Below are 16960 nucleotides of genomic sequence, written 5' to 3' on the forward strand. Positions count from 1 at the left end.
TGTGACATTCTTATGACATAATAATCCACTTTAAAGAGATTATTTAGTATGTCATATTACTTTTAACAACTCGACTTTTAATCTTTTACTATAATGTTTACTAGGAATAAATATAAAATTTATTCTTAAACTTTATTGTTATTTATCTGTAATTTAACTTCTACTCTTTCAAATAAAGAAACCTTTACAGATTTAATGATTGATTTTAAAAAAATGAGAATAGAAGAATGACATGAGCGTACAAAATAACATTCTTTCAACCAAAATCCTGAATCTGTTATTACTTAAAAAAAAAAAAAAAAAAAAAAAAAAAAAAAAGATGCTTTCGTAATCAAAACGACGTCATCATAAGAATGTGAAAAGCATGGTCGTGGATGGTGATATGGACAGATGGCCACAAAAGTGTTAAATAGAATGTGCTCAGGCTTGGCCCAACCACCAAATAAAAGGCTGTTTGAAACCGACAGCCCAAAAGCTAAGTAAAGAAACACCAGAGCCGAAGGTGGGGTCTATGAGGTCATCAAGGAAACAATGGAAAATCAACATTTTCACATAATCATATAATTTTACTTGTCTTTTTCTGTCGCCATAATGTGAAAAATATATGTGATAATTGTTAATGCTTTTTGTGGGAATTTTTTTTTTAAAAAAAAACAAATTATTATGGTATAACATAATGCGAAAATAGTTTTGAGTGTTTCAGGCTGTTTGTTAATTTTTTGTGTTCTTGTCTAATATAAAATGTGGGTGAATATATTTATCCAAAAATATGGGTAATAATAAATAATTCTATCCTTCTTCCTCCTTTTCCCCTTTTTGGCTTTTTTTTTTTTTTTTGGTCTGTTTTAAAAGCAAGTCCAACTTTTACAAAAGTCAACCAAAAAAAAAAAAAAAAAGGCTTAGTTGGATTCTACTTTTATTTAAATTTTGTAAAAAATAATTTTATGCTAATTTAAGCGAAGGAGCAATAGGTTTAAAGATTTTCTATATATTGATAAATCATCACTAATCTCAAAAAATTAAATTTAACACTTTAATTAAAAGTTTAACGTTGTTACCTCATGTATGGGACCAAACAACATATGAACTATTTTATTAAAATGTGAGATAAATGGTGAAGTTTGAATTCAAAATCTCAGCTCACCGCTTATTTTAAAATTTTAAGCGGGAAAGATAAATTTAATTATAATATACTTTTAACATATAATATGTTGATTAGTGAGAACATTGTTATTGAAAAGTAAAGCAATGTTTAAGGGGTAGGATCCCTCGTGAAGTTCACCTATACACTAGGAAACACAAGGTACCACCAAAAAGAAAAATGGTGTGAAGATGAGGTTGAAAATGATAGATGAAATAGACACAAAGTTTTGTAGAGATAAGTTTTTATTTTATTTTATTTTTTATTAAGCGTAAAGATAAGTTTTTATTTTATTTTATTTTTTATTAAGTGTAAAGATAAGTTAAACAAGTGTTGGATCATAATGCTGGATTACTTAAAAGGGTATAGTCCATTTAATTTAACTTTAATACTTAAATTTAATTTTAATTTCCCATTTATTTAAGAAGAAATACTCCATTTAATATTTGTGTATTTCCATTTTACCTGTTAAGTGTACAAATTTGGTCAATCACAGTCAGGCTAAATCAAAATGAGAAGGGATTTTGGCCTTTTCTCGATTGCACCTCCCTCATTATTTGTGCACATCTATGTTGATTAAAATTGTAATTAAATAATTTTTTTACTAAATTAAGTTTTTAAGATAATTAATAATTTAACATGATATCAGAGTAAAAATTATAAGTTTAAACCCTAATTCTCCATAATTTAATTCAATTATAATTAAAATATTTCATGTGTTGTATGGTCCCACATGTAAGACAAAAAAAATAAAAATATAATTTATTATTTTTTTATTAACTTAAACTATTAAAATAATTGATCATTTAATAATGTTTAGTGTTTACACCGAAAAAAGCAAGGACAGGAACAGTAAGGAAAGCCCCTTGAATGGGAAAGAAGAATAAAGTTTGACCAGACCAGAGGAATACCCGGGCTAGACTCTAGAGCACATGGAATGTATTCCATTTCCTTTAATCTAAAAAATAAATATAATAATAATAAAAATAAATAAACAACCAATGGTTAGAGATAGTGTGTGATTAGTAAAGTCTTTCCCCAAATTTAGGATGGTGATTGGACAATAAGTGGTTGGATGAGCCTTCACAGGTCAACAAAGGAAATGATCATTGGTAGTTAATCTTTTGGCTGTCTTAATTATAGTGTTATAATCAATTAGTTATTAGCAATCATAAAGTTTAACTAATTTTAGTTAAGAAAATAATTGTTTTTAAATAATTTTAGTTACCAACTTTTTAAACATATCTCTGTTTTACTTTTTATTTTTACTATTCTAATTAAAATATGAGATAATTAAATTAATTTTTTATTACTTTATTTATTACATTATTGAGAATTTGCTGAACACCGTTACAATTAGCAATCAAGTGTGGTTACTTTTTTGGGGATTACCATTTTGTATTTTCTCATTGAATTTAACTTCTATTAGGTCTTGACGTGAAACCTTATTTTACAGCTTTCAATACTTATAAAGTAAAAACACAAAATAAAATAAAAATGAAAACATTGTATCTTTAATTCAAATTAATTATATGGACCTTTTCATTTGTTCAAACTCAACGCCCCCTACTCACCTCCGAACCATCAACACCGAAGTCTCTAAAATTATCTAAGACAGTAACTCCAATGGTTTGATCAATTGGTATTTTGTCAAGAGAATGAAAATTATTTAGTGTGACGGATTATATTAATTTTTGGTGTTTTAAGTTGAGGTGTATACTTCCTATTAAAGGATGCAAAACACCCGGTTTTCACAACAATATGAATGGAGTTATTCTCTTTCTGATTTATTTATTTTTAAAGTCAACCATTTGACTCATGCCCATCCAATAATAAATTTGAAAAAAAAAAAAAATACAAAATAACATTTCTCTATTTTATTTTTGTCCAATTTTGTTATTGAACTAGCCACAACAACCTTTGACTACCCGGGTAAAAATCTACAAAGGTAGGTGTCCACTGACCACTGTGCAGCCAGAGGCGGCTGGGTGTTCATTTATATGTGAAAATGACACAATCCACACACAGAAGAGAGAAAAGTCTCTAACAAACTTTGTTCTTTTGTCCCTTATTGAATCTTTGGAGGGCAGTTCCTTGTCAGCTTTGAAAACCAGTAAATTTTCAATATTTTTAAAGAATTATAGCCAAAGTTCAATGTAGTGCTGCAAAGACCAAAATATCTGTGACTCAAATGGAGCTAACACCGAGAAGCATTCGATCCCCCTTTCGACGCACGGGTGCAGATACTCTTGTAGAAGAGAATGAGGAGCTCCGGCTTCAATGGGCTGCCATTGAGAAACTGCCTACATTTAAGAGGATCAGAACCTCGGTGCTTGATGTTGATCATGGCACGGCTGACAATGGAAGCAGTGGAAAAGAATCTGATGGGAAGAAGGTGACTGATGTTTCCAAGCTTGGAGCAGTTGACAAACATCTGTTTATTGAGAAGCTCATCAAGCACATCGAGCATGATAATCTCCGGTTGCTGCAGAAACTAAGAGACAGGATAGACAGGTATTTCAGATTTTTATAGCTCTTGGAAGAATATATGGACTCAATTACTGATTTCTGAAGCTTTTTTTCAATTTATATCCTTTTGGGTATTAACAAATGGATTTAATTTCCTGGTAGAGTGAACGTACAATTGCCTACTGTGGAAGTGAGATACAAGAATCTTTGTGTGGATGCCGAGTGTGAGATAGTTCAAGGGAAGCCTCTTCCTACGCTATGGAACTCTCTCATGAGCGTGTTATCAGTAAGTTGGCATTGCTCTGTCTAATAGTAGGAATAAACAGGCTGCTTGCCTGCTCAAATCCTGAATTGTGAATCAAATCTAGTGGCAACACTGCCATCAGCCAAAAGAGCTATGATTTTTGTCTTTTCAATTTACTGAAAATTTATCTCTGGGGCAGGTTTTTGTGAAGGTAACACGGTGCAACTCTCAAGAAGCCAAGTTAAGCATCTTAAAAGATGTCAGTGGCATCATCAAACCATCAAGGTAAGCCAGATACATGTTTGTTGGATAGCACAAAGCATAAAATTGGTTAGAGGTGCCTTACATTTTTAATGATATATGTCGATTACTTATAGAAAGAAAAAGAAGCTTGAGCTTGATTTGGTAAATGATGTTCTTACAGTTAGAAATTGAAGTCCCAATCAAATCAAGCTCAAGCTTTTTTTTTTTTTTTTTTTTTTTTTGAGGCAATAAGACTGATTTTGTAAATAAGACAGTAGATATACAGCTTGGAAAGTATCATGTTTAATAAAATTCTAATGCTATTGACACAGGAATAAAGCATGTAGTAAAGCTAGTATTGTTTTACACAGAAAGTTTTCATGAAAATCAATTCTAATTGATCCAATTCAACAAGTTAGGTAAATAAGGGAGTGTGGCCAAAGTTGTTTACTCATGAAGTATCTCTATGAATCCAGGCTTACACTTCTTCTTGGTCCCCCAGGCTGTGGGAAAACGACCTTCTTGTTGGCTCTTGCAGGAAAGCTAGACCAAAGTCTCAATGTGAGTATGTAAAAAACACTTTAGTAGACAAGCTTAAAAACAGTACAATGCTAAGAAAGAATTCATTCTTAAACAGTTTAATATCCTATGTGCTTTAATTTAAAATCACAAAGAAGTTACATCTGGACATGCTTTGAACCAAAAAAGAACGTGATGAGCAGTCAGATTGATGCATCGATCTTTGTCCAAATCAGAATTCTAGTTACTAACAATCTATGGGAAACTAATCTTATTTATAGTTTTTTGCATGACTACAAGTTAATCGAATTTCTATTTCACATTTTTACAGTAATTGTCAGCTTTTCCTTTCTTCAGATTGCAGGGGAGATCTCTTATAATGGTTACAAGCTAGATGAGTTTGTTCCACAGAAAACATCAGCTTACATAAGCCAATATGACCTGCACATACCTGAGATGACTGTGAGGGAAACAATTGACTTTTCTGCTCGCTGCCAGGGTGTTGGAGACCGAGCGGGTAAGGTTCCTTGTTTTCTCCACGTAATCATTACCAGGGTAGTGTATGCTCATATAAATATGAGTTGAAGTTAACTTCCATTTCTCCCTATGCAGATGTCATGGTAGAAGTAAGCAGAAGGGAGAAAGAAGCAGGAATTGTCCCTGACCCAGATGTTGACACCTATATGAAGGTAATCATAAGTTAGTAAAAATTTCCTGGCTGTATATTACGTTAAATTACCACTTATTCCAAAATCTTAACATAATACTTGCAGGCAATATCAGTTGAAGGACAAGAAGGAAATCTCCAAACAGACTATGTTTTAAAGGTAACTTTTCTTCAAGCTGAGCTTGGAAATGTAGGTAATGGAATACTTCAAGAAGATGTTTTTATCCAGTTTGATGTGTAAATTACAACATTTTGGCCTTTTTAGATCCTTGGACTGGATATCTGCAGTGACACAATGGTTGGTGATGCATTGACAAGAGGGATTTCAGGTGGCCAGAAGAAAAGGTTAACAACAGGTTGTTAATAAAAGAAAGATACCTTGCTACTTAATTATGTTTTGCATAAAACGCTGCCAGTGCTAGTACATCTCTATTTATAAGTTCAAAAGAGCTTCCCTCAAACATGAAAAGAATCAATAAAAAATTCTCCTCTTCCTAAAACCTTTAGTTTGGCAGTTTAAATGTGATAACATTTGTAAATCCTATTCCCTAGTGAGAAAAGGAAACAAAAAACAAATAATTCCCATGCTATTATTTTCAACCCAAGATTTTTGTGGCTACTTGCTTGGCAGGGGAGATGATTGTGGGTCCCACAAAAGCTTTATTTATGGATGAAATATCGACTGGATTAGACAGCTCCACAACGTTTCAGATAGTTACCTGTCTTCAGCAATTGGTGCACATCACTGATACAACTGCATTGATTTCACTTCTTCAGCCAGCTCCCGAAACGTTTGATCTATTTGATGAAGTGATATTGATGGCAGAAGGAAAAATAGTATACCATGGTCCTCGTAGTGATGTACTTCAATTTTTTGAGGATTGTGGTTTCAAGTGCCCGGAAAGAAAAGGTGCTGCAGACTTCCTTCAGGAGGTGAGAAAACATTTTTCCTTTTCTCCTTTTGACATCAGTCCTGATTGCCTCATATTCTAATTTCAAACATTTACAGGTAATCTCCAGGAAGGATCAAGCACAATACTGGTGCCATGCTGCCCTTCCCTACGATTATGTTTCAGTGGATCAGTTCTCTCAAATGTTCAAAGCAAGTTGTTTAGGACAGAATTTAAATGATGAGCTCTCAAAACCATATGAAAAATCTAGGAGCCACAATAATTCCTTGTCATTTAATTTTTACTCTTTGAGAAAATGCGAATTGTTCAAAGCTTGCATGGCCAGAGAGATACTTCTCATGAAACGGAACTGGTTTATCTATGTGTTCAAAACAGTGCAGGTTATAACTTTCTCACCTGAACTCTTAGGTTGGTGCTTCTACAGTGATATTGGCAATCACATCAAACTAACATGTTTCCCAATTCCCTTATTTGACAGCTTGTCATCACTGCATTAATCACAATGACAATATTTATACGTACTCAGACAACTGTGGACTTGGTCAGTGCCAATTATTTCTTGGGCGCTTTGTATTATACAATTGTCAGACTCATGACTAATGGAGTTGCAGAGCTGTCCTTTACAGTCATTAGACTTCCAGTTGTTTACAAGCAAAGATCATTCTATCTGTATCCAGCATGGGCTTATTCTATTCCAGCCTTTATCCTAAAGATTCCATTATCTCTTGTTGATTCAATACTTTGGACAGCAACGACTTACTATGTTATTGGGTATAGCCCTGAAGCAGGAAGGTAAGTGCTTTACAAAATCCAGTTGAACAAAATGTTACAAGGATAAATCTCTCTCTTTGTAAGATTTAAAATTCATTTTCTGCATATGGGTTTAGGTTCTTCTCCCAGTTGCTTCTGCTGTTTGCTCTGCAACTAGCATCAACATCCATGTGTCGTTTTATTGCCTCAATTTTCCAGACCATGGTTGCTGCATCTACTTATGGGTTTTTGATCTTGATGATAATTTTCTTGTTTGGAGGCTTCATTATTCCTCGACGTGAGTGACTCCACAATTTCTTTGGTTTGATTCTAAGGGATAACAACTAGACTACTTACAGAGTTTGCTTCTTTGCAGCCGATCTACCACCTTGGTTAAAGTGGGGTTTCTGGGTTTCTCCCATGAGTTATGCAGAAATAGGTCTAGCACTAAATGAATTCCGTGCTCCACGGTGGCAAAAGGTACTCTGAAGAAGACATCATATGTTGTTCCTATGCTAATTCACAAGGATTTGTAAATAACTTTAGTTCATTCTGATTTTGTAGGTCTCAAAGGGAAACATGACCATAGGGATGGAGGTTCTTACTAGTCATGGCTTAGACTTTGATGGCTATTTCTATTGGATATCATTAGGGGCTTTGCTTGGGTTCACAATACTTTTCGATACAGGATTTGTCTTAGCCTTAACTTACTTAAAACGTAAGTTTGTTTTATCGGATAAATAAGCATAAAGATTGAAGTTTAAATTCCGTCAATTCACAAGTAAGCCTGTCATGAATACAGCTCCAAAGATGTCTAGGGCTATTATTTCGAAAAAAAGGTTCTCTCAGCTACAAGGAAGAGATGATTACAATAGTAGCACACAACTGGATAACCAATCAACTGTACCTAGTTTTCCTCAAACTACTGCAGAAACGAAAAATTTAGGTAAGATAAAACTGTTAGCTAATGGCTTAGCTAACAGTAGAATGATATCTGATTCTTGATATGATGAATAACGTTGGGTTATACAATGATACAAGCGATTGTGGTTGGTTATGCAGGGAGGCTGGTCCTACCATTTGAGCCTCTGACAATAGCATTTAAGGATGTGCAATACTATGTTGATATGCCTCCGGTAATCAAGTGCAACTAATGATTTACATATGATTGCGTTTTTTATTTGTACAGAGGAAAAGAGATGACCTGTTAACTTAATTCCTTTTGCACAGGAAATGAGAGAGATAGGTTTAAATCAGAAAAAGCTTCAGCTGCTCCGAGATATAACAGGAGCATTTAGGCCAGGAATTCTTACAGCACTTATGGGTGTCAGTGGAGCTGGGAAAACAACTCTCATGGACGTTCTTTCCGGAAGGAAAACTGGAGGTCTTATTGAAGGAGATATAAGAATAGGAGGATACCCCAAAGTACAGAGGACATTTGCAAGAATATCAGGTTACTGTGAGCAGAATGATATACATTCTCCTCAGATTACTGTGAAAGAATCAGTGACATACTCAGCTTGGTTGCGATTACCACCAGAAACTGATGCAGACACGAAAGATGTATGATATCCTCCAGTTCCTTTGAACAATTTATCCAGAGTCTATTAACAGTTTTTTAAGGGACTCAAAACTTTGAAAATTGCCAGCATAACTAAACTAAACCTTATATCAACTATATATAGAAAGGATATGGAATTTTTTTGCAATCTGAGTCAATTTAAAAATTCATATTAAATATAAGCGAATAGAGAAGGCATTCATTGGGTTTACTGAGTGAATCATCAAATCTTTGGTCAGTCATCACTCGGGGAATGTGACATTTTACTTTTAATTGACATTATTTTATGAAATTATCTCAACAATTATTGGCATGTTAGAAACTTGAATAATTGAGACCTATGTCATATAGTGTGTGGCACTTTTAAAAACCAAAACTACTACTTTAATTCACTTAAAATATGTTAAAGAAACAAGAGAATGATAGGGAAACTCCAAAGCATGTTTAGATAAAAGCACAAAACCCTGAATATTGATGCACATATCACAAACAAAGAATTACTTGTATTACTAGACAAGCAAAGTTTCTATTGGAGTATATTAATATACTGCTATATATACACCAGTTATTATATGATTTCACCAATAGAGTAAAATGCACTGATAGCAGTCTCGACATATCTATCATGCAGAGATTTGTAGAAGAAGTTCTTGAAACAATTGAACTTGATGGAATCAAAGATTCATTAGTTGGCATTCCTGGCGAAAGTGGCCTTTCTACCGAACAACGTAAAAGGCTAACAATTGCAGTGGAGCTTGTTTCCAATCCCTCAATAATATTTATGGATGAACCTACATCAGGTTTAGATGCCAGAGCAGCTGCTATTGTCATGCGTGCAGTGAAGAATGTAGTTGCTACAGGAAGGACAACAGTGTGCACCATCCACCAACCAAGCATTGACATATTTGAGGCTTTCGACGAGGTAGTACGAATAGGTGCCTTCTGTGAGAAAATTACAACATACTCCAACTTTTACGGGGATTATAAGATTAATCTACTGACAACTCTTTTTGTCCATAATTTACTAAAAAATTTCAATAATGTCTCCTGGCCATAAAATCATAAGTTATTTCATTCTTTCAGTGCTCATTATACTACATGGTTTTATATAGGAGGTGTACTGTTGGTATTTGTAATACAAGGAACATTCAGCTATCAGATGGTTACAATAAATGTGCTTTTTGCTTCTGCTTAAATCTACCTAAAGAATCATATCTACCTGGTGCTAGCTATTAAAGGCTCATGGCATACGTAGCTTGTCCAAAGTATTTGTGGATCGAAAAACAGATTGTTATGCCACCCACAACATTAGTTACCTGAAAGGTTGATAATTAATTTTTGACTACCTTAATCCAGATAATTTCAATATTGCTGCTGCTGCTTATGATTTTCTACTTGCACTATGAAGCTACTTCTTACTGGGTCTAGTCATTAGTTTTTGTTATACATGTTTCATATCAATGCCTTTTATTTAGCCACATGTATTTGCTACATTCAAGTCCCAATGAATGAATGGATTTCTTATTCAATTTATTTACTTTTTCTTCTGGTTTCTATGTTCATTTTTTAACATCGTCATCGCAGCAAAATTTACTCTATTGACATTTCGTCACCTAAAATACGGTAAAGAAAATATGCTTTTATTGTCATTTCACCATTCCTTTAGGCTGATAATAAAAGTCAATTGTATAAGCAATTATCTGCATCATATGACCTACTCGTTTTCAAGCAACATGCTCTTCAGTTTTCGCTTCCTCATGGATGAGCAAACTATAGTAACAATATCCATCACTCTTTAGTATCTCCTGACTTTGGTTTGGTGATTATATTATCACAAAGCACAGTACAAAAGTATAAATTTAACAATTTTAAGCATTTCACCAAAGTCTTATCATAACTTGGATTTACTGTGGTAACCACCCACTTAAATCATAAGGATTCAAAACACCCAAGTTGAGGCACATATGGTTGACTGTAAAAAGTTTCCTATAATCTTCTCAGTAGTGCTACTAGATGATATTGTACAACTTAGTATTTGTCCCTTTGGTGCAGTTGATACTAATGAAGGCTGGAGGACAGATCATCTACTCTGGAATGCTAGGCCATCATTCAAGTAAACTTACTGAATATTTTGAGGTACGCTCAATACTTCCAGCACCATAACTTGAAATCAATTTTCTAGTCGCAAGATTAGTGAGCATTCTTTTATTTGTAGACATGTTGTTTCCTTGTTCCTCTGCTATTGGTTGTGGGTGCCTGCCTGTGATGTAGTCTGTGTGTTCTGGTTCTGTTATGTATTCTTTATTCTTCTTTTAATAAAGTTTGTTCATCTGAAAAAATGTTGTTTCCTTGTATGCATAGACAACTGATGGTTGCTAATATTGGTGTATAAATGATAAAAGATGCGTTAGGAAGAATTGTGTTGGATGCTGAAGTGGTGTGAATCAGTGACATATTTAGATAAGGAGACACTTTTAATCAGTGACTACTTATCATAAATCAAAAATCAGAAACAACTTTTAGGAAACGAAACAAAAGAAAGAAAAAAGCAAGAGCAAAGAACACACACAAGGAACACCAGATTTAAGTGTGTTAAATCACCAGCTATCCCAAAAGCTTAAGCTGATAAGAAGAGGTAAATTTAGTCATTTAATCAACACTTTAACACTTTTCCTCATGTGTGGGCTCAAACTCTCTTTTAATAGGTGAGACCCAATATGTGAAATATTTAATTTAAATGAGAGGTTATTTGACAAAGTCAAGGTTTGAACTCATAACCTTTGGCTATGAAGCCATGTTAAATTACTAGTTATCCCAAAAGCTTAAGCTGATAGAAAGAGGTAAATTTAATTATTTAATCAACACTTTAACAAAGTGGTTCACCCAAACTAGGGCTATATCTACAGAGTTGCTTCAGTGTTTCATATCAAGATGAAAGAATACAGATGCAGAGGAGTTTACAATGTGATTAATATATATGTGCCATCCTATTCAACAATTACTAGGACTAGGGCTATATACCCCAGGGTGTAATATTGAAACAGCCCTTCTCTATAAAATTGCTGCAAACTCGCTCAAGCTACTGTCGAGCGGGGATCACACAAAGTTTCTGTCCACTCTTTGCTTGAGCAACTGCGAGAGAGGCTCTAGTGAAGTTTATGTCTTTTTGCATAGGTCAAGCGAAGCTTCTGTGTATTTGCCTGTAGACCTCTCGCAAGCTCCACATAAGATCGGGATCCATATAACCCATCATTCTCCCACTTGGAGATTGATCTTACCATATTACTAAACTCCACACATCTCCACAACATAACTAACAGTGCAAAAATTCTTTAATGTGTCTGCTGGATTTTGGCTTCCATGAATCTTCTCAAGTGATAACACTCCATATCCAACAGAGAACATGTGAAGATACCTCTTAACTGTATATTCTTTGTTCTAGAATGGAATGCTAGATTCTTATTCATAAAAATAAAATAAAATGGAACGCTAGATTCTTTGCAAGATTTATAGCACTCTATCAGTGTAAAATACTGTTCTCCAACCTCTTACCCAATTCTTTCAGAAAGCTTTAGTAATTGCAACATATTCTACTTCTGTAGTGGAAAGAGCCACAATCTTCTGTAACTGAGAGACCCAACTTACTGCTGTACAACCGAAGGTGAAGACATATCCAGTAGTGCTTCTTCTACCGTCAACATCACTAGCTAGATCTGAGACAACATAACCTTGTAGTATGATACCAGCCCCCTTGAAAGAAAGTGTCATGTCAATAGTACCCCTCAAGTGTCTAAGGATCCATTTTACTGCCTCCCAAATGTTGCTTTCCTAGATTACTCATATACCTGCTCACTGCTCCCACTGCATGTGAAATATTTGGCTTGGTGTAGACCATAACTTACATTAGACTTCCGATGGCTGAGGCATATGGAACCTTTTACATGTGTGCGCGCTCCTGTTCTGTCTTAGGTGAGTGTTCTTTAGTTAGTCTGAAGTGACTAACTAAAGGAGTGCTCACTAGTTTTGCATCTTGCATGTTTCAACAGCTGCTTATGAACTTTTTAATATACTCCGATTGTGAAAACTTCAGAATATCAGTCACTCTGTATCTAATAATCCTCAACCCATGAATCTCTTTCGTAGCACCCAAATCCTTCATTGCAAACTGTTTTAACAATTGCTTCTTCAAATTATTGATTTTCAGAATGCTTGACCTCACAATCAGCATATTGTCCACATACAAGAGTAAATAATGTAACTGTTGTCAAACCTCTTGATATAACAGCAATGATCTTCTCATCTACCTGGCACCTTGTGAAACCACTGTACACATGAAACCATCAAACTTCTTGCACAATTGTCTTGGGGCTTGTTCCAATGGTCACTTTCCCCACAAAACCAATCCTAAATTAGCAAGACAATAAAGGGTGGTTTATATTTCCTTGTACAACCAATACGTACTCCTAAGCTACAAGAATAAGGCACTCAGATGCAATAACAGTTCAGATTCCTGAGTTTTATTCTTGAGTTACTGTGTGATTCTTATCAGATATATGCTGGTGTCTTCTGGATAGTGATTAATCCAAGATGTTTGGATTAATTTGCAGAGTTCTTGAATTATATTTACATATAACAGTAACCTTTACTCCTTTATAGAGTCCCTGCAAGGGAGTCTCAAATATTACCTTATTTTGGTGGAATTGGTGATTATTATTTACTCATACAGAACAGTTAGTAAAAGGGAATAGACCCTACCTAAAAACTTGAAAAGTTAAAGTTGCTCGTCCAGGTTAACTAATGACTATTCTTTTACTTCTTCACATTTTTAGCTTTCAACAATATTAAATAAATCCCTGTATACAATTTGCTATAAATTATTTATTTCAATATTTTTACCATTCAACAGGGAATTTCTGGTGTGCCAAAAATCAAAGATAGTTATAATCCAGCAACATGGATGTTAGAAGTTACTTCTGCTTCTGCAGAAGCAGAACTTGGTTTAGATTTTGCCCAAATTTATAAGGAGTCATCTCTGCATCGGTGAGTATATATCTATTGACATTCATTGGAAAACACGAATTTGCAGTTGAACTAATTTCCTGACAGGTATTAAAAGGCATGTATTGCTATACCTATCAAGGACAAAACTGTTGCCAATAGTTAGACATGGTGACGACAAATGTACTTTGGTTTCTAATTAATCGCAATCATATGGTTGTTCTTGCATTATAGTGATACCAGCGAGCTGGTAAGACAGTTGAGTGAACCACAGCCAAGCTCAAAAGACTTGCATTTTCCCACTCGTTTTGCACAAAGTGGCAGGGTGCAGTTTATGGCATGCCTATGGAAACAACACTTATCTTATTGGAGAAGTCCTGAATACAACGGGTCACGTTTCTTGTTTATGATTGCTGCAGCACTATTGTTTGGGGCAGTCTTTTGGCAGAAAGGAAAGGAGATGTAAGTGTCTACGCATACATTGAGATAACACTATCTTAGGAAATCTTGAATGCATATGTCTAAATGCATATGCATTGAGATAACAATTTATCTGAAAAAAAAAAAAAAAAAAAATTGAGATATTTTCCTATACAGTTGTTCTTGAAACTCCCATTTTAACAGACTCAGATTCGGAAAAAATAATTCTCTCATGTCAATTCATATCAATAAATTCGTCTCAAGAGGCAAAAAGTAGAAAACCATCATGATGCTGTCTTTTCTATTTCCTTCAACCATGTCAAACACGGTGTCATTACATGCTAACGACCAACTTTATAACTCCATGGTAAGAAAACAGAAAATACTAGTTTCATATATGGAATAAAATTTCATTGCTATTTTATATATATGAGCATAAATCACATAATTTTCATATTTACAGACCATTCTAGTTAGAGGCCATGCATTGAAAACTTGAGTAATATTTAACCTCACAACACATAACCATCTCTAAATGGTATGCCCATAGTAAAGTTTATTTAGAAAAGAAAAAGAACATAGATTAACTTTTCTTCACCAAATTGCTTATGACTATATTCTGTTGTGCGATTGTGGGCCATCATTTAAACTTCCTGTGGCTAATTTTTGCAGTAGTCTGGCCTGAGAAGCATTTAAATCCCTTTTCTTTTCTTTTTTTGAAGAAATAATGAGCAGGATTTGTTCAACGTACTTGGATCGATGTACATTGCTGTAATATTCTTGGGCCTAAACAATTGTTCATCGGTTCTACCGTATGTAGTAACTGAACGCAATGTTCTGTATCGTGAAAAATTTGCTGGAATGTACTCCTCAAAGGCTTACACATTTGCTCAGGTTTGGCATTACTGCTATCAAATAAAACTCTAGACTCATTTTTGTAACAAAACTATTCTGGGTGTAATGATATTTAATACATACTAACAGCAGTATTTTTTTTTAAATGTTCTAGGTGACCATAGAAATACCTTACGTACTTCTGCAAACAATTCTGTATGTGGCCATTACATATCCAGCAATGGGGTTCGACTGGTCAACTTACAAGTTCTTTTGGTACTTCTATGCCACATTCTGTACTCTTCTATACTTTGTATATCTTGGGATGCTGATAGTTTCAGTGAGCGCAAATATAGAAGTAGCTTCCGTATTGTCAGCTGCAGTCTACACCATATTGAACCTTTTCGCTGGCTTCCTACTGCCAGGACCGGTAAATCCTTCCAACTCGTCTTCTATAGGTAATCAAATAGGAGATTTAGTCTTATAAGCAGAAGGAATTTTTAAATGGATTGTGGAGAACCAAGCATTTATAAACACAAGATGGACTGTTTAGTACCTTTTCATCTACTGCTTGAACTGATAGGAATGAGAATGGATAAGCATTTTGAAAAGTCATCACCTCTCAGTCACGCAACAAAGTCATTTTCTATAAAACCGCCAGGACCTAAACTTTCCCAGAAAGGTGGAAGAACATTAGAGTGAAATTTTCTGCATGTGCCCTCCAGAATATTTCCCGCAAATTTAACAGTAGATATCAACTTTCAGTAACACCACTTTCACTTCTCTCCTACCATGTGTCCGCATGGGCTTCTTATACTATTTAGCATTTATAGTCAAGCTAAAGATAATAATTTTGTTGTTTCATATATACATGCAGAAATTTCCTAAATGGTGGGTGTGGTGCTATTGGATTTGCCCTACAGCTTGGTCCCTAAATGGCCTGCTGACTTCACAATACGGAGACATGAAGAAAGAGATACTGATCTTTGGGGAGCTCAAGCCAGTTGGTTCCTTTCTTGAAGATTATTACAGCTTTCGACATGATCGATTAGGACTTGTGGCTTTTGTGCTCATTGCTTATCCAGTTGTTTATGCTTCCTTGTTTGCCTATTGCATAGGGAAAATAAATTTTCAACGGAGGTAGAAAGGAGCTAAAAACTGCTTCTTTATCATATTTATAACAAGATATCAGTTTTTTTTTTTTGATAAGTAAATGTATTATAAAGCAAAGGCGCAAAGGGGCGCAACCCATTTACACGGGCGGTATAAAAAGAGAGCGCCTAAGAGGGAGAGAAATGAAAAAGAAAATCAGAAAAGCTAATCTCTAAAGGAGCTAGCCAAGCGGCCGTCCAAGAGTAAAGAGTAAATAGGAAAAAATGGGTCAATTCCTCTATAGTCCTAGTGGAATTATCAAAACATCTAGCATTTCTTTCATTCCATATACACCACATAAGACACAGAGGGATCATCTTCCACACAACTGCACTACGGGATCGTCCTCCCGACCACCAACTCTCGAACAAGGCTCTCACCCTGCAAGGCATGACCCAATACAAGCCAAATCGACTAAAAATCGAATGCCATAGAGCACTTGCGAGCTCACAGTGAAGAAGAAGATGATCGACTGTCTCTCCGGACTTCTTGCACATACAACACCACTCCATGACCACTATATTCCTCTTACGCAAAGTATCATGTGTCAAGATTTTGCCTAGAGCCGCTGTCCACCCAAAAAAAGCCACTCGCATAGGAGCTTTAGTGCACCAAATGCTCTTCCAAGGGAACACCTCTTGACTGGATTGGGATAAAGCCTTGTAGAGCGACTTAACCTCAAACTTTCCTTTCTTAGACGAAATCCAGCACATACGATCTGCCACTCCTATGGAAATCTTGCAAGAATACAACCGATCAAAGAAAGGAGAAACCATATCCATCTCCCAATCTTGGACGGGCCGAACAAAAATGACATTCCATTCAACTCTCCCACTCCTCCAAGTAAAATTATCCTTCACCCAAGCTTCTTTGTGTCTGGCGATATTAAATAAGGCCGGAAAAGCTTGCTTCAAGGAACTCTCCCCACACCAAATATCATGCCAAAAACGAACTTTTGAACCCTCCCCCACCTCGAATCGAATCTCTTTGGCAAAAAGATTCCAACCTTGACGAATGTGCTTCCATAGGCCCACACCATGGGCACCCGGCA

At 35.1% G+C, this 16960-nt stretch overlaps 1 protein-coding gene across 2 annotated transcripts; it reads left to right on the top strand.

Moving 5' to 3' along the window:
• Nucleotides 1-3175: 3175 nt before the first annotated feature.
• Nucleotides 3176-15944, top strand: LOC132176318 (pleiotropic drug resistance protein 3). Of its 2 annotated transcripts, XM_059588494.2 has the most exons (24): nucleotides 3176-3655; nucleotides 3773-3896; nucleotides 4054-4139; nucleotides 4574-4658; nucleotides 4974-5133; nucleotides 5229-5305; nucleotides 5390-5443; nucleotides 5549-5639; nucleotides 5915-6216; nucleotides 6293-6574; nucleotides 6673-6986; nucleotides 7082-7242; nucleotides 7321-7424; nucleotides 7509-7662; nucleotides 7747-7890; nucleotides 8007-8080; nucleotides 8175-8507; nucleotides 9137-9427; nucleotides 10558-10641; nucleotides 13412-13545; nucleotides 13738-13965; nucleotides 14646-14817; nucleotides 14933-15187; nucleotides 15635-15944. In XM_059588494.2, exons 1-24 carry the CDS (start codon nucleotides 3333-3335, stop codon nucleotides 15899-15901), a joined length of 4299 nt encoding a protein of 1432 aa, XP_059444477.2. In that variant the 5' UTR covers nucleotides 3176-3332; the 3' UTR covers nucleotides 15902-15944. The 2 variants fall into 2 exon arrangements, with proteins under 2 accessions (XP_059444477.2, XP_059444486.2); XM_059588503.2 differs by lacking the exon at nucleotides 3176-3655 and having other exon boundaries at nucleotides 3817-3896; nucleotides 4600-4658.
• Nucleotides 15945-16960: the final 1016 nt, after the last annotated feature.

This window comes from Corylus avellana, chromosome 2 (genome assembly GCF_965113065.1).
Source record: "Corylus avellana chromosome 2, dhCorAvel1.hap1.2, whole genome shotgun sequence".
Classification (NCBI taxonomy): domain Eukaryota; kingdom Viridiplantae; phylum Streptophyta; class Magnoliopsida; order Fagales; family Betulaceae; genus Corylus; species Corylus avellana.